Source organism: Chanodichthys erythropterus, chromosome 11 (assembly GCF_024489055.1).
Source record: "Chanodichthys erythropterus isolate Z2021 chromosome 11, ASM2448905v1, whole genome shotgun sequence".
Lineage (NCBI taxonomy): Eukaryota > Metazoa > Chordata > Actinopteri > Cypriniformes > Xenocyprididae > Chanodichthys > Chanodichthys erythropterus.
The window spans coordinates 31,136,111-31,162,051 of record NC_090231.1 but is presented as its reverse complement, the minus strand read 5'-3'; the positions used below and the strand labels follow the sequence as shown (position 1 = coordinate 31,162,051).

The 25,941-nt window shown below is 36.6% G+C and overlaps 2 protein-coding genes across 7 annotated transcripts; one reads left to right on the top strand and one right to left on the bottom strand.

The window, feature by feature from the left end:
* Positions 1–859: 859 nt before the first annotated feature.
* Positions 860–22,313, bottom strand: nr1h3 (nuclear receptor subfamily 1, group H, member 3). Of its 3 annotated transcripts, XM_067402346.1 has the most exons (11): positions 22,191–22,313; positions 16,182–16,326; positions 12,863–12,945; positions 10,775–10,951; positions 10,218–10,484; positions 9,477–9,679; positions 6,146–6,325; positions 5,817–5,916; positions 5,543–5,656; positions 4,482–4,576; positions 860–2,923 (listed from the first exon to the last, which is right to left on the bottom strand). In XM_067402346.1, the coding sequence occupies exons 3-11, from the start codon at positions 12,903–12,905 to the stop codon at positions 2,777–2,779; spliced, it is 1,326 nt and encodes a 441-aa protein (XP_067258447.1). In that variant the 5' UTR covers positions 12,906–12,945; positions 16,182–16,326; positions 22,191–22,313; the 3' UTR covers positions 860–2,776. The 3 variants fall into 3 exon arrangements, with proteins under 3 accessions (XP_067258447.1, XP_067258446.1, XP_067258448.1); XM_067402345.1 differs by lacking the exons at positions 16,182–16,326; positions 22,191–22,313 and adding an exon at positions 13,085–13,181; XM_067402347.1 differs by lacking the exons at positions 16,182–16,326; positions 22,191–22,313 and adding an exon at positions 13,100–13,158.
* A 377-nt stretch (positions 22,314–22,690) lies between these two features.
* cln6a (CLN6 transmembrane ER protein a) lies at positions 22,691–25,912 on the top strand. Of its 4 annotated transcripts, none has more exons than XM_067402350.1 (7): positions 22,691–23,025; positions 23,243–23,354; positions 23,444–23,542; positions 23,679–23,867; positions 23,976–24,031; positions 24,135–24,254; positions 24,431–25,912. In XM_067402350.1, the coding sequence occupies exons 1-7, from the start codon at positions 22,979–22,981 to the stop codon at positions 24,696–24,698; spliced, it is 891 nt and encodes a 296-aa protein (XP_067258451.1). In that variant the 5' UTR covers positions 22,691–22,978; the 3' UTR covers positions 24,699–25,912. The 4 variants fall into 4 exon arrangements, with proteins under 4 accessions (XP_067258451.1, XP_067258450.1, XP_067258452.1 ...); XM_067402349.1 differs by having other exon boundaries at positions 23,240–23,354; XM_067402351.1 differs by lacking the exon at positions 23,243–23,354.
* Positions 25,913–25,941: the final 29 nt, after the last annotated feature.

The following is a 25,941-nucleotide window of genomic DNA, read 5'->3' as shown; positions in this document are numbered from 1 at the left end:
ATTAGGATGCAGGGAGATACTTATATAACACAAGTGCTAATAGACAGATAACTGACGCCACTGTTGTAAGCTCAGATTCAGTATTTATTTACAGGATCAACCCTGATCTATTAAAAAACAGCAGAATAATAAAAACACAAACAATACAGAAGTTCCCTGTTTTAGGAAATGTATTTCTTTATAAAGAATAGGCTTTGAGTCATCTAATTTTTTCAGCATTTTTATCAGATAAATATATACTCTCACAGAACAATAAATTGAGTCTACTTTTATATTTATACATATAAAGCAGTGTACATCCAAGGACTTAAGGCGTTAAAACATAAGGTTGCATTTCTATGTCATCCTTCCATTGAAGACTATGTTAGTCAGAGTAATGAGGTCCACTGAGCTGAGAGGGTACACATAAATTAAAACTACAATGAACTTTCCATTACACTGCCTCATGTAAGTAACATCCTGTTAGAAGATCAATTCAGTGTGGAGAAAAAGCTTAGGGCAGCGAGTGTAAACGCTCATTACAGTAATGACTAGAATTTATCTAAGCCTTCATCACAATTCCTATGTGCACAAACAGATGATAAGCAATGACAGAGGATCAACAATGCATGTCTTTCAGTAGATTTTATACCAAGTTTCAGTCTGTGAACTGCTCAGCCAACTGGGATGTTCCTGAAATCTGAACGGATAGAAGGTAAAACACCTGCATCAGTACACTCGTGTTTTCAAGCCCTTGTAAAAGATTAGAAATTACTGTTATGATAAAATGAGCCTGGAAATATATAATCAGAAAGCAAAAAAGAGTTAGAGGAAAACAATGTGCATTAGCAATTTCACTAGCTGACAGAAGGATGGTAGAAAAAAAAAAAAAAAAAAAAAAAAAAAAAACATACAAATGGAATATGACTAAATTGAGCAAACAAATCTCAATATGCACAGTCAGGGCAAATAATGCCACAGCAAACCAACTGTTTTAGTTAACCATAGAAAATTTACTTTCTGCTCATTTTTGCATGTTAGTTTCCATAATGCATTGATTCACAACAACCCATGTCTGTAATAAAAGTGGTTTTTAAGATCAGTAAAACCTGAATTGTACATGGTCACACTTGATTTTTGCATTGTTACGGAGCATAGTAGACGTTACAAAGTGCTCTCATTTGCCTAGTTCTTTATTTCAGAGCTACTGTTGCGATATGGTTCAATTGAATAAAAAAATAGGTTATTTCGCATACATTGCCAATCTCTCTTGATGAGGACAGGGCTTAGCGCATTTAGACTATCTGAATAATATTACAATGTATAACTGAGGTAAAACAAAACTGTGTTGAAACAGACTATGTCAGATAATTGCAAATCACATAAAAATGAATATCTTCAATCCTAATTGATGAATGGGTGTATATATAACCAAATATAACCATTTTATTATTTAAAAAATTAAATACATTGAGAAGAAGAAATACAACATTAATGGCCCAAGTTATTTTCTGACAATTTCAACCACTGATTTTACTGATAATTTGTTACGAGTTAAATTCTGCAGCAAAAATGTCAGTAATGAACACATCTTAGGCATCAAACTGAGATATAGATTGTGAATTTATGTTAATGTTTTTACTGTCGAACAATATCAGCCCTCCACCAAGTAGAACTGATGACTTGAAAGAAAAAGAAAATGACAACATGACATATTAGGTTGGAGATTGCCATAACTAAACATCATGATGTAATGGAAAAGAAATAATCATGGTCTGCATTAAGTTTTCAGAGGTATATGCATCTCAGTAGTCGCTGTGAGTTGAGCAGCACACTGATTCAGTCCAGTGACTTACCGATCCCTGCTAACCGTATTCTAAGCACTTTTAACCACTCCCAAACATTGGGCAGTACGTTCGACCTCATCAAATCAGGCCATTTGGCTAAGTTTTTTTCTTCTGTATATTCCAACCAGCAGAAAACAGAATTCCTTGTGAACGTTATGATACGCTGGATCAGTGTAACATGGGCTCTGAATCAATATGGCTTGCACTGGTAAAGCACTGACTGATTTTTGTTATAAAAAACCTTTGGGTGTTAAAAGAAGATTGCATTTTAACATGAGTTACAAGACTAGATGTATGTCAAACATCAAGTAATAAAAATGAGCGAATTAGCCTGTACTAACAGAAGACTGTTCTGTACGTGATCTATGCAAATTCAAAACAGCAGAATGCCGACAGCCATTTCCAACCAAATCAGCCAGAGTGGAATCACAAAACACTGTAAATAAACAACATTTCTGCAATGAACAACCTTCAAGACAACCTCTTCTATGAATTATAGAGTAGAAACCATTGCCAAAACCTCCTCAAAGCTTTTGGTACTGGAAACATTAAGTATAAACAACACCAACATGAAAAAAAAAAAAAAAAATTCATGACCACATTATTTGTGGCCGCTCACTCTAGCAAGCAAGTCTCTGAATCCAAATCCATCAGGAACTCCAAGCTCAAATGATGATGGTCAAATAGCCACTACCTGTTTTGAACGGTCCCTGAGCTACTTCTGCCCACACAGTCTATCAATAGCGCATTCAAAGGAAGCAGCTCACTGACCACTGGGTCCAAAATATTTAAGTCAAGGAAGAGAATGAAGAAAAAAAAAAAAAATCAGGCTCCTCGTGACTGTGAGACATTTCAGCCCTTAAGGACTCTGTGTTCCATCTGTAGACGACCCCTGCCCACCCATGTTTCCCTGACACTGGCTCATTCTGTCCTGGAGGTGGAGCACTGGCTCACTCATGGACATCCCAAATTTCAGAAAGCAGAGGCGGGAGTTTCTTGTCTTGGAGGCGCAGAGCAAAGACTTGCTCTGAGTGGACGCTGCTCAGTGTGCGGAGGCTGACCAGCTTCATCAGCATACGGGGAAACATCAGATGATCCTTTGGTGGAAATTAAAGAGTAGTGGATGATTAGGAATACATAGTAATAGCAAAACCTTATCAGTCTTATTGCTAAAACTATTAAAAATCTTTTCTTTAATTGAAATAAAGCTGAAATAAAACAACTATTTCATACAGGCAATATTTTATTTATTTTGTAAAAATAAAAAGTTTAGTAAAATTACTAAAACTGAAATAAAAATAAATTCAAGCTAAAAATAAATATTTAAAAAACAAAAATGAAAGCATATAGCAAAACTACTAAAACTAAAAAGATAAAAATAAAAGATAATTTAAAACATTTATAAATACTATAATATATAAATAAAAGAGAAATAATACTGGTTATAATCAATTGTTATTGCATGTTATTGATGCAAGGGTGGAATCATCGTGCCACCTACTGGACATCAAAGGACACAACAGGCAAAATATATAGTGGTCCTTTGACAAACTAATCAAGAAACACTTCTATGTTGGGGTCATTAAGATTTTTCTATTTTAAAAGAAATCATTACTTTTATTCAGCAAGGATGCATTAAGATGATCAAAAATGACAGTAAAGACATTTATAAAGTTACAAAAGATTCCTATCACAAATAAATGGTCTTTTGAACTTTCTATTCATTAAATAATCTTGAAAAAAAATAAAAATAATAACACGGTTTCCACAAAAATTATAAACAGCAAAATGGATTTTATAATTGTTAATAGGGGTGTAACGGTACATGTATTAATCCCGAACCGAACGGTACGGTGCATGCAGTCACATGATGAATACAGTTCGTCACAGGCGATCCAACCTCCGATACAGAAGGGGGCATGCATGGTAATGCAACGCTGCCTGCTACCAGTAAAAAGCGCAGAAGAAGAAGAGATAGATGATCCATTGTTATGTTTACATGTGGGCTGCGTCCAAAAACTGGAAAATGCAGTATTCGGAGGACACATTTCAAGGTAGGAAGGCATCAAGGCACGTCCAAATCTAATGTTAGCTTCACTTCCTGTTTCCTGAGATACCTTCATCTGATCGATTTTTGAAGGCAGCACAGATGCATCCTTCGCTGTGTTTGACATCCCACAATCCTGTGCATTCCATTCTGTGACAGTTGAGCTTGAAAAATAAAGATGGCATCCAAAAGTTGCATTTGCTGGTCAGTTTGTATGTAAATGTACGCTTTTGACCAATGTTTTCCACTTTTGATGTCATTTCTAGTGAGAAATTACTACTGTAGTAATTAAATTTTTGTTTAGTTCTCACCAAAGCTCGTGCAATTTTGCTGTAGATCATTAAAGTGTTACTCTGCCTCAGAAGTCTGCCCGAAATCAGTTTCGTGAGGTGCCTTCATGCACAAACGCTGCCTTAAACCCTCGTGTTTGTGTACCGTTACACCTCTAATTGATAATAATAAAGAAATATTTCTTGTGCACCAAACCAGCATGTTAGAATGATTTCTGAAGGATCATGCGACACTGAAGACAGGATTAACAAACATCACGGGAATAAATAACATTTTAAAATCTAACAGGTATTTTAAATAAGGTAAATCATACTCACATTGGGTCGTTTTATTCTGATGTAAGAGTGGAGGGCGTCCACATATGGCTGCTGTAGTCTTTCCACTAACTCGTGATCCTGCACGTTCGGTCGGTCTGACCACATACATACACACAAACATACACACAAGACAAGAACAGTAAGACTGACTGATGCAAATGAATGATGCTGCATTTCATTAGTTTTGTAATAAATTGCCTTGGGAAGGACTGTTGGACGAATCATTACAAGCTCTTAAAGTAAACCAACAGCACACCAGATGGCAATCTCCATCTAACTAGTATCTACTAAATCTAATGGATGATAAAAAACGGCTTCCCTTTTCAAAACTGAGCTAATTTTTCTCTCTAATCATAAAATTTTAATAAACCCAAACTAGGATTAATAATTAGAATTCCATAAGAAAATGGTATATAAACATTCTTCTTTAATTTAAGGTATATAAAACCTATTGTAATTATTTTGTTGCTTTATTAAAACTTTCACCCATGAAAATATAGAAAAATGAAAGATATGAAAGATATTTCTTAATGTGAATAGGCAAAAATTTCAAGGGTTAGTTCACCCACAAATGACATTTCTGTCATTAATTACTCACCCTCATGTCGTTCCAAACCCATAAGACCTTCGTTCATCTTCAGAACACAAATTAAGATATTTTTGATGAAATCGGGTTTCTGAACCACACATAGGCAGCAACATCATTGCACCTTTTGAGGTTCAGAAAGGTACTAAAGACATCATTAAAATAGTGGTTCAACCTTAATGTTATAAAGTGACAAGAATCCGTTTTGTGCGCAAAAACAAAATAATAACTACTTTATTCAACAAATTCTTCTCTCCCCTGTCATTCTCCTATGCTGGTGAAACCCTCGGATTTCATCAAACAATATATTAATTTGTGTTCCGAAGAGGAGCAAAAGTCCTACTGGTTTGGGACGACATGAGGGTGAGTAATTAATGACAGACATTTTATTTTTGGGTGAACTAACCCTTTAATGCCTGATAAAACTCACCAGAAGACAAACAATATAATATTGGTTCTTGTGTGTCAAACTGACCTGCTGAGAAAATGTTGATAGCGATGAGCAAAGCGTACTCTGCCTCATCCAGGTGGAGGTCATTCATGCCTTTTGAAAACTCAAAGATGGGGTTGATGAACTCAAACTGCAGCCCTGCAGACAAGTCAAAGAGGACAGAGATCATTTTATGGCATGAACAAGAAAAACAGGTCTCAAATAAAACCACACTGAATGTAAAAACCCTTCTATTCTGGTTCTTATATACATCAGGCAAGTTTAAAATCGAGCACCAGCACAACATTTTAAACAGTACCTGCTTTGGCGAAATCTTCTTTATTGTAACTGAAGTCTTTGAGGAAGGTGATGCTGTCTATCGCTGGGTTATAACGTCTAGAAGTCTCTAGCAGCATGATCTACAGCAGAAAAGAAAGTAGAACGTATGTAAAACAAGCAGTACAGGCTGTGATTGGTTTTTCTTGAAAAACAAATCTTGACACCAGGTGGCATTTTTTCTAAAGTACTTCCCGTTACAAAACAACAGCAGAAAGAAGTCTGGCGAACAAATGTGTTCCATCTGTGCACACAAAAACAGCAACAGAACATGACTGAAAACAATGTGTGTTAAGGGTCAATCAGTCTAACCTCTATAGTTGAGGTCTTCAGCAGGGCGATCTGGTCCTCTCGGGTGAGCTCCAGGAAGCCAGGCAGCTGTTTAGCAAAGTCTACAATCTCCTGCACAGACATGATGGCCAGCTCGGTGAAATGAGCAAACCGCTGTTGTCGAACCTCTCGGTTAAGTGGGTCCTGACTCTGTGGCCATGGCTGAAAACAAAAAAATCTTGATGTAAACGTTAAGGTTCAATGCATTAGAAATTTAGAAATCAAATACAGGTCTTTCAAAGCAAGGGCAAAATGTCGAGGCCAATTCATAGTTTTCAGTCACATGACTGGTACAGAGACCTGGAAAGCCAAACATCGATAGAACCACAGCATAGGCCTGTCAATTTTCATCTGTTACAAGCCACAAATATCACCTCTAAGAAGAAAAACAAATAGATGTGAACAAACTGCAAGTTTTGGGTACTTGCGATCCACATACAGCAGCTGCCATCCAAAATCAACAGACTAGGTAAACAAGCAAGAACAATAGTGAAAAATGGCAGATGGAGTGATAATAACTGACATGATCCATGATAACATGATATTTTTAGTGATAATTGTAAATTGTCTTTCTAAATGTTTCGTTAGCATGTTGCTAATGTACTGTTAAATGTGGTTAAAGTTACCATCGTTTATTACTGTATTCACGGAGACGAGAGCCGTCGTTATTTTCATTTTTAAACACTTGCAGTCTGTAAAATTCATAAACACAACTTCATTCTTTATAAATCTCTCCAACAGTGTGTAATGTTAGCTTTAGCCACGAAGCACTATCAAACTCATTCAGAATCAAATGTAAACATCCAAATTCATTCATTCATTCATTCATTCATTCATTCATTCATTCATTCATTCATTCATTCATTCATTCATTCATTCATTCATTCATTCATCCATTCATTCATCCATTCATTCACTGTACTTACACGATTAGACATGCTGCATGACGAACACTTTGTAAAGATCCATTTTGAGGGTTAGATTAGCTGTGTGAACTTTGTTTATGCTGGTTAAGGCAAGCGCGAGCTCTGGGGGAGGGATGCATGAGATTTCAAGGGGCCACGCAGCCTGAATCGGCGCATATTTAATGATGCCCCAAAATGGGCAATTAAAAAAATGAATAAAAAAATCTATGGGGTATTTTGAGCTGAAACTTCACAGACACATTCAGGGGACACCTTAGACTTATATTACATCTTTTAAAAAGACGTTCTACAGCACCTTTAATGCATTATGCCACAGGAAGCATTTTCTTTTTAGTGGTTTAAACACTTAACATGCAATTTAGTATGTTTCGTTCATATTCTGGGTGCATGCATTCATCAGTATGGTGTACACTTAAAGTCCCCAAGAAATACAAATTTAAAAAGGTTAGTTCACCCAAAAATGAAAATTCTGTCATTAATTATGAATTGAGAGGTTTAGTCCAAATTTTCTGTAGAGACTCAGTCACTTTATACAATGAAAGGATTTAATTTAGACTTTTTTTCACATCAGCGAATATAAACAGAAGCTCAACCGAACCTGCTTGAGGTGCAAGACCAAACCTCTTCCGGAAGCTCAAACGTGCTGTGCTGATGTGCGAGTTGATGAATGTTTATGTGTGAATAAAAGCCTAAATTCAATCTGTTCATCATATAAAGCGATCATGTCTCTTCAGAATTTTGTCTAAACCACTCGATTCATATGGATTGGTTTTAAGATCTCTTTATAAACTTTTTGAAGTGTCAAAGTGGTAGTCACGTAGCTGTTTATGGAGTGACAGAAAGCTCTCAGATTTCATCAAAAATATATTAATTTGTGCTCTAAAGATGAACGAGTCTTACGGGTTTGGAACGACACAAGGGTGAGTAATTAATGACAGAATTTTCATACAGTGTAAATATGCTTTACACAGTCTGCTTCAGTCCAGAGACACGATAGCACAAAGTGGATCATATAAGTCAGTCAGTGTATACCAGAAAACGTATAGGACCCATTTGAATTTTGCACAGAATGCCGTATTTTAAAACGATATGGAGGAGATTATGAGTAGAAACGGTTAAGCCGAGTTCAGACTGCACGATTTTCAAAGCAGTCGGGTCACTGTTCTTTTCACACTGCATGACTATCTTGGCCAGCATTCAGTCGCTGCTGTGTTCAAACTGCACGATGGATCGGCGATAGAAGGTTTCACACTGCATGACTTTACAATAGGAAGAATCTACAATAGGCATGAAGCTTGAAATACGAATTGCCTGTGCGCTGATTTGCAGCGAAAACAACAAAGAAAAGAAGAATATGGAGGAGGAAATGTTTGGTGAGACACGAAGAACAAGGATTGTGTGTTCTGCAATGACAGTTGGAGCTAAATACATAACTTTTCAATGTGCTGCTGTTGCTGATGGTCAAACAAATGTTTGTGCTTTGCTTCTGTATGATAGAATTGTAATGTTTATGTGTACGAAGCCACGCTTGCTGATATTGTGGTCTATAACTCCTCCCCGTACTCCCCGCTGCTCTGTATCTTGCTCTCTCATTGGCTGTCGGTCATCGCCGATGTAGTTTTCAGTCAGAACACTTTTCACACAGCAGGATTTTGAATCGCCGACAGGTTCAGATATTTAGCATTAGCGTCGCCGACTCGTTGGCGATTCTCTCAGATCACTGAGTCACTCGCGTGAACGAGCACCGATTTGCCTGTGATTTCGGGCATTTGTCGGCGATTTCTCAAAACCTGTCGGCGAGCCAAAATCGGGGCTAAAATCGTGCAGTCTGAACTCGGCTTCAGAGATTAGGAGGAATCTCTGGCTTTACTGAGCTTGACAGCTCTGGCCAAGTTGTGATATAAACAAAACGCTATTGGCTATTTTACAAAAGGGGAGGAGCTGTTCAATATGTCCCACCTTGTCTTCCTGTTTCAGTAGAAATGACTTCAACACATTGAATAATGCTGGGCACTTCAGTGGGTCTTTTAAAGGGGTAGTTTCACCCAAAAATGCACACTCAAGTTGTTCCAAACCTGTATGAATTTCTTTCCTCTGCTGATAGGCCCCATTGACGTCCATGGAGGGAAAAAAATACTATGGAAGTCAATGGGAACTATCTTTTTAATTTGATGTTTTAATATCACTGTTTTGGCGTCTGGTGTAGACATGGTGTAAGGGTGTGGCGTCATGTGAAAACTATGAATTGTAGTTTGATAAACAACAGAAGCCAAGCTACACTCTCATGTTCTAGGTCTGTTAGTCCGACTTCACAAAAACAAGAATGACGAATTACTGTTTTAGTCTGCTTGAGAACGAACTCTTAAATTGCACATGAATGCACTTACAGTGACTTTGGGCCGATCAAGAAAAGAGCGTTTGTTGCACTGTTTCTGCATGGCCACCAGCTTTTCGATCATCTCCTGCTGTTCAGGAGCCAGAGGGGGCATCTCAGGGGCAGGGCTGGGTGTTGCGACTGTAGAGGTACGTGCCGTCTCTTCTTCCTGTTTTTTCATCTTCTTCAGTCGGATCTGCTCTTCTGAAAGCACACCTATAAGAGACAGAGAGATAAAGCTGCTAACAGAATGATAAGCAAAACAAGCAGCACAATCACAATTTCATATGGACATACCATAACAGATAAGATAAAAGATGTGACGACAGCTGTATGGACTACTTGAGACATCTATGTTTGATGAAAAAAGCCAGACATGGGTGGAAAAGAAATGTACACTGCCGCTCAAAAGATTGGTCAATAAGATTGTTTAATTAATATAAATTAATACTTTTATTCAGCCAGGATGCATTAAATTGATCAAAAATGACAGTAAAGAGTCAAGACATTTATAAAGTTACACAAAATTTCTATTTCAAATAAATGCTGTTCTTTCTATTCATCTTAAGCAGCACAACAGTTTTTAACATTGATACTAATACAAAATGTTTCCTGAGCATCAAATCAGCATATTAGAAGGATTTTTGAAGGATCATGTGACACTGAAGACTGGAGTAACGACTGCTGAAAATCTGACTGACCCCAAACTTTTGAACGGTAGTGTAGATGCTGATGGTCAAAGAGCGTCACTCACATTGCTCCAGCATGCCCGCCTCCCTGCACTTGCGCAGACGGCACTGCTGACACTTGCGGCGCATGTACATGTCCATCTCGCAACGGCCAGAGTTCTTGCAGGTGTACTGAGCTCCTTTGATCACGCTGCGTCTGAAGAAACCTTTACAGCCCTCACAGCTCAGCACATTATAATGAAAGCCAGATGCTTTGTCTCCACATACGCTACACACCTCATTTCCCAACATCTTGGGAGCAGGGCCCTTCTTTCTCTTCATTGGCTGACCCTCTGCACAAACACACACAGGACAGAGACACCATGAGCTTTGCAATTCCAAAGCAACATACACATTAACTAACGCATTTTTATTTACTCAAGATAGGCCAGTTCATCCACACATACTGTATACACGTACTCATGCTGGCACGCATTTTCATACATGAGTAAAAGTCCCATGTCCCACATTATGTAACAGGTAAAGTTCAACTTATTATCTGAATCATTTTACGCTATAAGCAACATGAAGCTTATTATCTATGACAAGAGTCCAGAAGTATCATCCAGCTGTTCAATCTCACCTGGTGCAGGGGTGTCCTCTGAGGGGTACATCTTGATGTCGTTGGGCTCCATGAGCAGCGTGTCGTTCAGCTCATTGTGTGATGTGCTGTATGGGGCCGTATGACTGAGAGTCTCCTGTTTCACTTCTGCTGTCGCTGCTGAAGGGCCCTCTTTACTGGCACAGCACAGAGAGTCCCCTGTACACACACCAACAACACATTTCTTTTAGGGCTGGGTCTGATGATTAACGAGGTGTCCAACACCCTACTCTTTAATTAGTAAGAACAACTAGATTGTCTTTCCTTAGATATTTTTTAATATAGCACGGCATACACATGCAGACAGATGACTTTCGGTCTTGTCACATGCTGCATTTTTCACTCTATTATTACAAAGGGAGTCCTTAAAGCGTTAGTTCACCCAAAAATGAAATTTTAAACAAAAAAAAAAAAATCTTCATTTGTGTTCCGAAGATGAACAAAGGTCTTATGGGTTTGGAATAGCATGAGGGTGAGTAATTAATGACAGAAATTTCATTTTTGGGTGAACTAACACTTTAAGACTAATCATTGAAGCAAGAAACTTACTAGATTTGAAAATATGTTGTTTTTATACTTTTCTTGTTCTAATGGATGACAAATCACTGCGACTATTACACATCACACAACCAACAACACCAATTAATATAGAACACATATTGATATAACCTATTTTTCTGTATTAATTGATTAATTACAAACATTAACACACCCAGGTCAAGAAGGCATACATTTCTGGGAAATTCCATCACTGGTAACATTTCTATTATTAAAGCTTATGACAGACGCTTAGCACTCTAGCCATATGTTAATGTTCAGAAAGTGCCCAACAAATTTTTAAATAATAAAATGAAAGAACCCAATTCAAAAAACCTTCATCATTATTACCCTTACAATAAATATTCAGGTAAATTTAACTTAAATGTTTTACCACTGGGCTCCTTCTGCCAAAGGAAAAAGAAAGTCTCTTATTTTATTTCTGTTCTTACACCAAATATTTCTGGCTTTAAATTTTAGCATACTTATTTCTTGTGTTTTTTTGTTTTTGTTTTTTTTCTCCAGATGTGTAACATTTCTGTCATTAATGATGGGTAAATTAAATAACACATTTACAATGCAAGATACCTTAAATTTAAATCCAAATGTAAAGTATTTTCTTCAGATAACATTTACTTTTATTATCACTTCAAAAAAAAAAAAAAAAATTCAACCAATAGAAAAAAAAAGGTTTAAAAACATCCAGCATTATAGAACAATTATCAAAATAAATTGTATTTTTAATCTCTGTATTCCCCCACTTGTTATTTTCTCTAATGTTGTATTTTTTTTTTTTGAAATTTAAGTTAAATTTTGCAAATACTGAAAAAGCCAAGAATGATCATAAGTTAGAAAAAGAAAAAAAAAGAAAGAAAAACATATACATCAGTGGAAAGCTTATTTATTCAGCTTTAAGATGATGTATGGTTTGTTAGGATATGACAATATAGCAAAGATACAACTATTTGAAAATCTGGAATCTGACGGTGCAAAATAAAACAAGATTTTGAGAACATTGCCTTTAAAGTTGTCCAAATGAAGTCTTTAGCAATGCATATCCACTCACAAAAATATATATTTTTTTATATATATTTACAGTTGGAAATTTACAAAATATCTTCATGGAACATACAGTTTTGGAATAACATAAGTGAGTAAATGATGGCAGAACTGTCTCTTTAAGCAACACAAGCACAATGTCTAGCATCACTTGGTTTGATATTTTGCTATTAATACAATAAAATTAATGCATTATCAAACACAATTACTTTTAAATAACTGGTGCCAAGGTGATTTTAGTGGATATATGAAGTCAGTTCCTCAAGTTCACAAAATGTTTTGCTTAAAATAAGCTTGTGTTATTTTTCTTAGAAATAAATGACACTTGGTTTGATATTTTATTATCAAATGCAATGACATTCATACATTTATAGGTGTGACTAAAGTGTTCAGGTTCTGGCAGCTTCTGATTTTTATCTACCCTTTAAATGTGAACATTTTCACTCTCTAGTAAAAGAGAAACGAAAGTCTTACCATGACCAACATCAGTGATATCAGTCGTAGAAAGGGTGGACATCTTCCACACGGCCACTTGTCATAACGAACCAACACTGCACCTGCAGAGCACAATAAAAGGCAAAGTTGAAGCCTTGAAAAACTGCCTGTTTGTGTCAATGATTCTGATTATAATATTCAGTCACAAGAGCTACCGACACTAACTTCAACTAAATTCAATACTTAAACAAAACCACCTACAGATTAGAACAGCACCTGACAGACTCCAGGTCAGTCACGTAATATGGGCAGCAGTGGTCTGCCACTCTCACTGAGAATAAACGCATGCAATGCTGATCTTCACTAATAACTGTCAGTACAGTTCCTTAAGTAGTCACACTTCTGTACGGAAAGCTCACAAAAACTACACAGTCATCCTTTCACATCATGGGAATTTTTTTCTTAAGCTAAAATGTGCAAAGCAAAAAAAGAAAAATTGAGAAATATTAATTCATTGAGTGTTTTTGCCAACTAAGCGTGCTCTATGAACTACCTACTTGAGAATAGGAATTGAAAGTGCAAAAAAATTGGACTCATGGGTGTTGCTTTGAGAGTTTTAGGAAACAGAGATTTTTAACAGAGATGGAGATCTGATTTGGGGAAGAATGCTTTGGATAAAGGCTCAATCACATTAACCCTGACATGACAAAATATTTGCCTAATGGAATTTTCCTGATAGACTTCCAATGGTGGATATATTTCATAAAGTGAATTTCGCATCGGTTAAATTTTGGTGAACTTTGACATGCAAAAACCGCAGAGCTAACCAATAGCAAGTTACTTGGTCTGGCAGTGACCTCTGTGTGGGCAGTCCACAACCACATGCAGTTCCTGCCTACTTTGCCTGTTGTGCAAGGGTAAAAGTGGCCATTCCTTAAGAATGTAAAGCAAAAAATGCTGATTCAATTCTACAATGTGACCTTATCAGCGAAAAGGGAAAAGAACAATGACTCACAAAAATAAATTATCACTAGAAGAAAAAAAAAAAAAAAGTTATCTGCATTTCAGACCAAATAACTTCTAATGGTGTAACGGATCACAAAACTAACGGCTCGAATCATATTACGGTTTTCGAGTCACAGATCCGATCAGCAAAAAATGAATAAATACATGAATAAATAAATAAAATACAAATAAAAATGGGGGGTTTTAAGACAAATGTAACTTTATTTAACATTTAACTTCAAAAACACAAAGTACTTTGATACCACAGCAAAAACTGACAAGTGAACAGACAGTAAAAATGAGTATACACAAATTAAAACATGGATAATTACTATTGAACAGTTACAAATAAAATTGGGTCTAACAGTAGTATTCATGCACAGAAATGTAATAATATAAATTAATTGTAATTACACTGCATGCACAGTGTTCTCACTGTATAAATTAAATATAGATAAACATTGTTAAAGTTGTTTTGTTGTTTGACAATTAATGACAGTTATTTTTAGGCTGCTGTCACTAAATGCATGGAACCCATGTACGAATGCACGGAACCAATATGATGAAACTCATGTGATAGCATACAAGAACACTTGTAGAGACAGGGATTTTGAGATCACTTTGTGTGTGTATGTGTCCGTTCAAGCTCAAGGAGTCGCGAAACAGAGCTCGATTATGTGTTTGCGCACCATCTGAAAGGCGCTTCTGTGAGCGTGCATGCTTTGAGTGTGCGCACAGAAAACAACGTGCAACTGCGAAATTTGCCTCTTCTTGCATTAAATGGTTTAAAAACGCTTGAGTTTTTTAAATTGGTAAGACTTACAAACATGTGCAAAAAAAAAAAAATTCACTATGGCTTAATGCAGTTAAAGGTGCCCTAGAACGTTCTTTCACAAGATGTAATATAAATCTAAGGTGTCCCCTGAATGTGTCTGAAGTTTCAGCTCAAAATACCCCATAGATTTTTTTTAATTAATTTTTTTAACTGCCTATCGTGGGGCATCATTATAAATGCGCCGATTCAGGCTGAGGCCCCTTTAAATCTTGCGCTCCCTGCCCCCCGAGCTCTCGCCTATAAAACAGTGCATAAACAAAGTTCACACAGCTAATATAACCCTCAAATGGATCTTTACAAGATGTTCGTCATGCATACTGCATGCATGCATCAGATTATGTGAGTATAGTATTTATTTGGAAGTTTACATTTGATTTTGAATGAATTTGAGGCTGTGATCCGTGGCTAACTGCTAATGCTACACTGTTGGAGAGATTTATAAAAGAATGAAGTTGTGTTTGTGCATTATACAGACTGCAAGTGTTTAAAAATGAAAATAGCGAAGGCTCTCGTCTCCGTGAATACAGTAATAAACGATGGTAACTAACCACATTTAACAGTACATTAGCAACATGCTAACGAAACATTTAAAAAGACAATTTTCAAATATCACTAAAAATATCATGTTATCATGGATCATGTCAGTTATTATTGCTCCATCTGCCATTTGTTGCTTACCTAGTCTGATGATTCAGCTGTGCACAGCTCCAGACGTTAATACTGCCTACCCTTGTGTAATGCTTTGAACATGAGCTGGCATATGCAAATATGGGGTTCATACATATTAATGATCCCGACTGTTACGTAAGAGTCGGTGTTATGTTGAGATTGGCCTGTTCTTCGGAAGTCTTTTAAACAAATGAGACATAAGGAGGAGGAAACAATGTAGTTTGAGACACACTGTATGTCATTTCCATGTACTGAACACTTGTTATTTAACTATGCCAAGATAAATTCAATTTTTGATTCTAGGACACCTTTAAGAACCAGGGGGCCTGGTTTGTACGGATCATGGATCAACCGCGATCTGTTACACCCCTAATGACTTCTCATAAAATACCCAACTATTTGTTAAAATCTATTCGTTATAACTGTCTAACTAAAGTGCCTGAGTTCCCTGCTCTATTATTATGATCACTTATTTTCTAAAGTTTAGATGTACCATACAAAAACTATTTATTTCATGTTTTAATTTTCTTAAATATTAATAGATTTATAATATTGGCAATCAGCAAGAATTTTAAATCTGGTGTATATTTATGCTGATATACCAAGATCAGTTAAATAATGAATTAGGCTATTACACAGACAGTTTACACATGCTAACATCTGGAACATTAGCATGCCACAATCTAACTATGAATATAAAAAGTAGATTTGAACATTAAGGTAAAGTGCACTAAAAAAAGTCACATCTTTTCAGCATACAACAAAAACACTCCAGATGTATTGATACGTGTAGAGTGTGTGCATATATGGGTGCTGAAGCACGTTAATGTGAGTGAGAGCCCTACTTACCCCTAGAATGATGATTTGTTATTGTCCATCCATGTTGCTCCCTGCGTCACTAGCAGCACATCGTGTTTTTCCTCTCCAATAGTCTGGATGCCATCGGAGAAAACTTCTCTCCTATAATAGACTCTTCTGTGCCACAGCTTTCTGACTGACAGCAAAACAAAGAGAGGAAGAACAAGAGTGACTTCGGTTTGGAGGTTCCAAAGCTGAGGTTTTCAGAAGAATTATTTAAAAAAGCAAGCAAGCAAGAGAGAAAACAAGCAAATGGAAAGAATGACAGAAGAGAAGGTGAATGAGTGAGTAAGACAGGGAGAGAAGGAAAAAGGAGGGAGAAAAAGAGAGCAAGAGAGCACATGAGAGGTTACTAGCGGTCATTCACATGACTGTGAAATCCCCACAGAGGCCTTAGTTCAAACCTCCACCTTTTATGAGTGTCTCCCAAAGCATCTTTATCACATCTTGGAATTTAATGCAGAAAGATATGGAGTCACTGAACAGCCGCACAAAGAACATCTCAGTGGAAACACTTCAAATAAAAGGAAGACACTTATAGAAACCAATCAGGGAACTCAAACCACAACATTCTGCAAAGCCTGGATATTTTTTATGGGTTTATTGAATAAAAAAAATAAGCAGTAATAGGAGCCCCGCAACTAGAAAGTTTGTGCTTTAACAGTCAGAATAACGTCAGCCAGGGTACGACCCTGATGTTGTGTCATTCCACTGTTACACCTACACCAGGAACAGATCAAAGTCCAGGTTATGTCACCGGTCATACAAAACTTAGAATTTAAATCAAATAAAATGGTAACTGCAACTATAAAAAGATAACAAGTCAGAAACTCTTAGCAGCCCAAGATAATAACGCACTTTCTGAACAACCATTTCTAATATACAAGCTGAAAAGTAAGATACACTTCTAAAGAAACACATTTTCTATGATAATCAGCACACATGATATCAGCTGTAAGAAAAGACAATGGATCAGTTGTAAAATGGAGAAAGACTCCTGTGATTGTCTCAGATCCCCTTTGTTCGAGGGTTCAATGAATTGTATAGCTCCTATTCGAATTAAACAGTCACATTGAAAAAAATCGCATTGAACATGACCTGATGTAAACCAATGGAAGGCTTCTTTCAATGTCCAATGTTCTGCACTTATCAGTAGGCTGTTACCTTTGTCCTTTAAACCAGTGTGCTCTACATCTGCCAGATCAAGAGTCAGGTCATCTGCTGGCAGATATGATAACTGGATAGTGACAATGAACAATTGAAACAAGAGTAACGGGCCATCATTCAGAACACTTTGTTTCAGAAGAAATATTTGTGTTTAAGTGCTGCCTGAAAGTTTCAAGCCCCAAAATAGGTTAAAGTTAAGATTGAGCTTATTTCAGGAAGTGGGGTTTTCCTATTCTGTACAAGCTTCCTCTAAATTTGTCATGAGAATTAAGAGGAAGAAACCCCTACTATACATAGGACGCAGATTCATAATGCAAAATGGTAGCATACGATTTAGTCTAAAAGTACAGTTGGATTAGACTCTCAACACAGAACTACTTCTTACATTCTAAAATTAACCAAATTGCTACTGCCAGATGCAAATAAGAAAAAAAGAAAAGAAAAGAAAAACAACAACAACAACAACAAATAACATAGATACTAAAACGGAGAAGATGTGTAGACTGGTTTCCACCCTGAAACAGACTACACCTATTACACCAAACTAGAAAGTGGTCTTTCATAGAAAATGCCCACAAATCTTTATGTACCATGCTCAACCACCTTTTCATGAAAAAGTATTCAATGGTGGGAGTGAGGTAAATTACGCATAAACTATATGTGAATTAGGAACTGTGTATCACACTTGTGGTATCGTGTTGAAGGCATAACTTTCTCCTCGACTGTAAACAAAACTTGTCAGACAAATAAATTATACAGCTAAAAACTGCTCTTTCACAAGCATAGACGGCAATAGTTGTACACCAACTTCTAATGTCTCAACATATTTGAAAAATGGCTGAAATAAAAAAAAATTAAAAACCAGCTAAAATTTCACTTAATTGACTAAATATACAGCACTCGTTGCAGCCAAGTGTGCTTATTTTCAGTCTGACATGTTGAAGTTTGGGTATAGGTTGCATGTAATCATACACATGTTTGATATTAATGTCACAACAGAAGTACCATTAGATCTTGTCTTTTTTAGTGTGATGTAGATGTGAGTGTAATGGATTATCAAACAAAATATAAGGTGGAGACTTGGTTCTATGCATTAAAGGGTTAGTTCACCCAAAAATTACATTTCTGTCATTAATTACTCATGTTGTTCCACACCCGTAAGGCCTTCGTTCATCTTCAGAACACACATTAAGATATTTTTGATGAAATCCAAGAGGAATTCAGAGAGAGAGAGAGAGAGAGCGGATAGAATACTTCTTGTGAACAAAAACAAAACAAAAATAACTTTATTTAACAATTTGAGCTGTTGTCATATGCAGTTGATGTAGTGAACGCTGTTCAGTACTTCTGCGTTTATGTCCGAATGCAAACTCGGTATTGACCGGCTCCTGCGTTATCATCACACGCACGAGTCGTGCTGCTCACTTGTACAGCGTCAGCCAATACTGAGTTGACATTCGGACGTAAACAAGGAAGCCTGCAGTGCATTCACTTTGCCACAACAGCTCAAATTATTAAATAAAGTTATTTTTGTTTCGTTTTGTTATTGCGCACAAAATGTATACTTGTCACTTCATAACATTAAGGTTGAACCACTGTAGTCATGTTAACTGTATTACAGTTTTTCTCCACTGGTTTGGCTCATTTCTTGAAACAGAAATTACATTCTCAAAACTCTAAGATCATTTGGCAAAACAGTCTTACAGTTCAGCCCAACACTAGCTTACTTGCAAAAGATCATATCTCTCCCAAAACTGTTCACTCATGCTTCAATACTAAATTCCTTTCCCACATAATGAATCATTGCCACAGAAATGGCAAAGATCCTTCTCAATTGCTTTGGCTCATTTCTTTTGCCAAAATAACGTGGATGGTTCGGCACAACACCATGGTTCACCTGCAGAAGCTCATACCTCTCCTAAAACAGTTCACTCATGTGTCAAAACTAAATTTCCTTCTCATTTAAACAGTCAGTGCCCCCAAAATGCTTCGTCCCTTTGGCATTGTGTAAGCACTGCAAGTCAAAATGTTTGGATGTTTTGTCACTATGGCAGAGGACCATTCAAATATCACTCATGTCCACCTTTCAGTCTTAGCCCAGTTCTTCATTGACAATGGTCACTGTACTGTTTTTTGTCTAGCTAAAAGAATACAATTGTGTATAAAACCGAAAAAAAAGAAAAAAAAGAAATAGGATTTTAGGGTAAGAGTAGCCTCCAAGGTTTGACATTACACATTGCACTCATACTGCCAAGGAAATTGTAACCATTATCATTCACACAGATAAAGTAACTAAAGTAACTGAGTAAAAAGAAAATGTATACAGCATTATACTACAAACACACAAACAAAAAACAATGAAAATGATATGCAGCATGCAGTGCTGTAAATAAAGCTGGAGTTTCACAACTAACAGTTCTTCACTGGTCGCTCACTTCCTTCCAATGCCATTATTCTCTACAATAGCGTAAAAAAACCCCCATCAAATCAGTCAAACAGAAGAGTCATACACTACATTACAGACAATTACATAGGAATGTTCTATGTTCTCCACAAGTTCAATATACTACTGGCCACTACTCCAGTGGTCCCAAACCTGGGGTACATGTACCCCTATGCAGAGGTACTACAGGGGGTATTTGACAGAAAGGGGAGGGGGAAAATCATCAATGACTAGACTTACTGAAATGTTACAGTAAAACCCACAGTATTAGATAGATTTACATGGGAGGCACTAATTGCAGCTCTTTGACCCTTTTTCTTATTGTATGTTATATTCTTCAAAATAAGGATTATAATGATAACTGCATCATACAGTAAACTGCAGTTTTTAGTCAAAATGTTGAAGTCAGATAAATCAAATACTTTCATACCTGGATTACCTGGATACACAAATCAGGTAAAGTGGGTGAAGCCAAAAAAGTTTGGGAACCACTGCTTAATTGTAAAAGGGTTATAATGATGGACAACCAGTAAATTACTTGTTACATGTTAGTCAAGTTCTAGTTTCACCTGACTGTCAATTGCTGTAATAAATTTATCAAATGTTCCAAGGATTCATATATGGTATTCATGGCATTATGTTCTTGACTAATTTTGACAATTGAATAGACTATTGTGCCTGTGATGACTTGAAATGACGCGGACACGTTTTGGAGCGAACAACCATTAGACTGAGAATCAACCATCAGTTTAGATCAACAAGATCTATTCACTTGGAAATTGTGCTAAATGTAGGCTACCCGTACTTAATAATTTGCAAAGATGTACGGAGACATTGACACATGTACTTAGACATTTGCAATTTGATGAAATGAATGAGAAAATCAGTTCTGTTGTGAACAATTGCCAAGTGGTTTGGAGGTTTGTCCATGTTGTTTTGAGAATGTAATTTCTGTTTCAAGTAAATGAGCCAAACCAATGGAGAAAAACTGTAATGAAGTCTTTACTACTTCTCTGGACCTTGAATGTGGTAATTTTGTTGCTTTCTATGGGAGATAAAAAAAAAACAAACAAACAAAAAAAAAAACGTAATTTGTATTCTGAAGATGAACGAAGGTCTTGCAGGTTTGGAATGACATGAGGGTGAGTAATTAAAGAGAGATATTTAATTTTTGGGTGAACTAACCCTTTAATTGTTGATTGGATTTTGAGATGTGGACTTTGCTCTCGAAAGTGGAAAGAAAATGAACAAGCTTGCAGGGGCGGGGTTTAAACGTACTAAATTATTGGAAGTCTAATTGGAAATTGGAAGTTATTGGAAGAGAAGTCTGTCATTTCCAACAGAAGGTCTAGTTGTTACATTTTGATTGATTGACAAAAAAATTACGAGGTCAAAAAAGAAAAGAAACATCGACATAGATAAATCATTCACAATGAAATCTATAACATGCACATAAATAGATTGGGTGAATTTTCATTTCATGCCGATTTAAGAATACCAACACAACTGCAAATGTGTTTTTATAACAGTTATGTTGCACAACAATGAAAACGGTTTCAAAAGAACCAATCCCCAAAAAGCACAGACTAAAAGCCGGCCACTCCTCGCCTCAACTTGTTCCTCAATCCCACTCCGTGTTTTCCATGTCTCGTTTCCTGCTGAACTAGAGAGAAACCCGTCGAGAGCGCTCCTGGAAACACAGAGCTCTGACTTTCACAACCTGCTGGTCACTTGCAGGCAAGAGTCACATAACTACGTATCGATTCGCGAGTGAAAATAAATGCATAAAAAAAACCCAGTGACCCTGCTGTGCTGTAATCTAATAATTAATAGCACATCTGTTATCTCACTCGACCTGTCAAATTAGAGGACCAGTGGAACAGTTGTATAACCAGCTCCAAATAACTCCATAACAGCTTTCACACGAATTTCTGTGAAGGGTTCAGGGTACGTTAACGGCTTTAGTTTGCACTTCATCCCAAATACTGCAACTCTGAGGATTAGCCTCTAATAAACTCGGGACAGATTACGGATTATAAAACTACATTGAACAGCAGTGTTAGTGGTAGCACTCATCAGCTAGCCAAAACACCATGTTAGCCTTTGCACCTTAAAACAACACCGGCGTAATACAATAAACAATCCAAACAACTACCATCTAAATACTGACAGATTAAATCTGACAACTTTACGGTAAGTGTTCCTTGAAGCACAAGTGACAAGCGTTATATGAAGCACTGACAGACATGTCTCTCATCATGACAGCAGCTACATGAGCTAACATATTCCTCATTACACAGCCCCTGTACCGCGTAAACACTCATGTACGTTAACTCTCTCAAGAGATGGCGTGGTCAGATGAGAATAACACTCATTTTTTCTAGTGATACCTCGCTTTGCTGAAGATGACAAGATCTTTAATCCAGTACGGTGAACTTTACTCTGGCGATGTGAAGAGAGAAACGCCTAGGTAGGCCGTGCAGAGAGAGAGAGAGCACTAAGATGGCTGCATACAAACATAGGACTGTTATTGTGTTGTGCCTTCAAAATAAAAGCCTTATTAGTGACAACGGCGTCACTTTGACAAACGGTATTATAAATATGTCGAAAATTCATTAAAAAAGAGTAAAAAACAACAACATTGTAAACGTGAATGTACTGAGTAGACAGCTTTGAACAGACTTCAGTACTGGAAGATTGAAATTATTTTCTTTTAATACTAATTACTTTCACTTTGATAAAAATGAGTACTGTCGTTGCTGAGGGCGGAATTCGGAATATTATACTAGCCTTGCTACTGCCATTTAAAGGTATAAAAATATTGAGTATCGTGTAGGCTGGTTAGACAAGTCCGGCAGATGGCAGTAAGTGTCCGATATGTTGTGTTGTGTTGCAGCCGTAACTAAAGAAGAACCTCACGTGATTTAAAACAAACAAAAATATCAGCATCTTAGGAAATAAGTATATATTTGACTGTATCAGCGAACTGAAACTGAGTTATATATAAGTTGTAGAAATAAGTCGTATATTACGAAAGTAATGATGGATTTAGACTTTTACAGCTTCGGTTTGTGAACTGGCTTGTGACTGATGAATGAATTATATGCTTATAAGACTATAGTAGAGTTGCAAAGAATACAAAGTAACCTTGACAATATTATAAAAAAATCGATTAACCATGCGGAGAAGACCACAGTCTGCAGCTTTAACTCCGGCATATTTGAGGTCAGATTTTAATGCTTTAATGTTATTATCAGCATTTAATTGTGCAATATTACCTGAACAGGTCGGGTGATTTACTGTGCTGTCAAATTTTTAATTGGTCTGGCAGCGCAAAAGCATGGCATTCGATTCAAATGACATTTTCCTAATGCGCAGTCTGTATATTCAACAAAGACTAGCATTTCTAATGAAAATGCTGTACTTTTTTAAAAAAAAGCAGGATTGGGAGTGAGAAAACAGTTTCAGCAGCACAGTCCCAGTTTCACACAGATCTCTGGCTCTGTTTCACTGTGCAAAACTGGATACTGGACTTTGGGAGGCCAATTGCTATGGTACAAGTTAAAACAAGGTGTGATCTGTGCATTAAAATGTTCTTTCTCTTCTTTAATACCAATAACAATTTTGTATGTTCTCCATCTAGATCGTAATGCCTCTAGAATGGTTTCCTCTCAATAAGCCAAGTGTTGGAGATTATTTTCACATGGCATATAATGTCATTACACCATTCTTATTACTGAAGGTACACATTTTCTTTAAGTAATAACAAAAGGATGTGTTTTATAGGGTGTTCCTCATCTCTAACCCTTCTATGTTTTGAACATGCTTTCGTTTGAGATGCATCAGTGAAAGTAAAGTGTTGTTTTGATCATTTTTAGCTGATTGAGCGGAGTCCCACTGCCCTTCCTCGCTCAGCAGTTTATCTCAGCATCATCACCTTTGTCATGGGAGCCAGCATACACCTAGTGGGAGACTCCATTAACCATCGTCTCATCCTCAGTGGATACCAGCTTCATCTTTCTGTCAGAGAAAACCCCATCATCAAGGATCTGAAGCCTACCTCACTGGTACAGTAGTTCGATTTACAGATCAAAAAATTATGTGGTCTGCTGAAGAAACTATACATTGGGTTTGTTTTTAATGGTGATGATAATAAATACTTTATTTGGTTTCAGATTGATTCCTTTGAGCTTCTGTATTACTATGATGAGCACTTAGGGCATTGCATGTGGTAAGTATATTTTCCATTCTCACATTTAATCTGCAATTTTGCTTGCTTACAAGTTTACGTTCTAATAAATAGAGATTCCTCTCCTCCACTGTACTCATTATAGGTATGTCCCATTCTTCCTCATCCTCTTCTTGTATTTCACTGGCTGCTTTACTCAAGCTAAAGATGAGAGGATGCCTTACTCAGGTTGGCTGCTACTTGGCCCTAGTGCAGTGTACTATTGGTAAGTCAGTTTTCAAGCATTTTTGAGATGTAGAATTTAAAATCAAGTTGAAGCAACATTTTATTTCTGTAATGTAACATATTTCCAAGCGAAAGAGAACATTCAACGAGGAAAAAAAAGATCTAACAATACAGCAGGCATCAGAAATTAAATGTTAATGTGTTCTATTTCTTCAGGTATCTGATTACTGAGGGGCAGATTTTTGTTCTCTATGTCTTCACCTTTTTTGCCATGGTTGCCACTGTGATGCGCCAGAGGCGGATGGGCTTCAGGCTAGACAGCAATGGCTGTTTCCTCTTCTATAACTTCATCATTACTCTGGGATTAGTTCTGGTTTGGGTCGCATATCTGTGGAATGATGAAGTTTTGCGCAAAAAGTATCCCGGTATCATCTATGTCCCTGAGCCATGGTCCTTTTATACCTTACACATCAAAGGCAGTTAAATACCAACAGTAAATCTGAGCTACATTTCTGTTACGTTTCTCCAATAAAAAGAGTTTACCCAAGTTCAATGACACTTTGAGTGAAACTAAAAACATTTGCTCTTGAATTCTGGTTAGAGACTTTTTTTTAAAGGGGTCATGAATTGAGAAATTTTCCTTGTGCTTTTAACATATAAGAGGTCAGTGTACTATAAAAGTATCTTGCAATTTTCAGAACTCAAAACTTCCTCTTAATTCAAAATAAAATTAGAATTTTATTGAAACCAAGTTGCCAAAATGACTAGTTTTGGATTTTGTCACAGTATTACGTCACAGCGTGACAAAAGAGCGCCTCTGCAGAAGAAAATCACGTCAATACGAGAGACGCAAACACAGGATTAGTCCAGCGACAATAGAGAATGTAAAGAAATCTGCTTTTGTTGTTGTTTTGATCTAAGCCATTCGCTGCAATCCTGAATAAAAGCTTCAGTGAGTGACATCTTCTGTTTTGTCATCAGTAAGGCATTACTGCAAATGACAATGTATACGTTTTTCACTTTATTGAAAAAATTGAATAGCCTATAAGTACAACAGTGTGACAAAAGATGGTACATTCATTCATAATTCCATTTTCACAAAACACTGTAAGTTATCATTTGTCAACTACAAATCCAAGTACCTAAACTTTATTTGCCACAACCAAGACTTATGTAAAAGTAAAAGCTTATGTAAAACACAAATGTTTCAAATTGTTGGCAAATGTTTCAAATATTTTTAAACATCAGAAGTTTTCAAAACAATTCCACACGTGTAACGTTGAAAGTTATTTTAATATGCAAAATTGTTACTGAATCAGAGCAGTGGCCGTTTACTTCTGAGTTTTGAATGCGGCACACCCATCAAAATGGAGTGAAAGAGAGGGTCAGAAACAGGATAGAAAATACCCTATTCTAAATCAGGATATCTTTTGATGTAAAAATCTTGATAACATTATAAATGGACATCAGAGAACATTATAAAATAAAAACAAAATAAAAAATGCAGTTCATGACCCCTTTAAGTTCCAGTGTTACTTACTCCTTGTGTCTTCCCAAGGCAAACTATATGTTTGTCATTTTTGTATATTGAATAATAAAGACATTTCATCATTGTGGTTTACTGTAAAATTGTTCCTTTTATGTCCTTGTTTTATCTAAATAAAGGTTGTACTCCCTAAATATACCTTTTTATGAGTCATTGAGTGTGATCATGAGCTGCACCTACT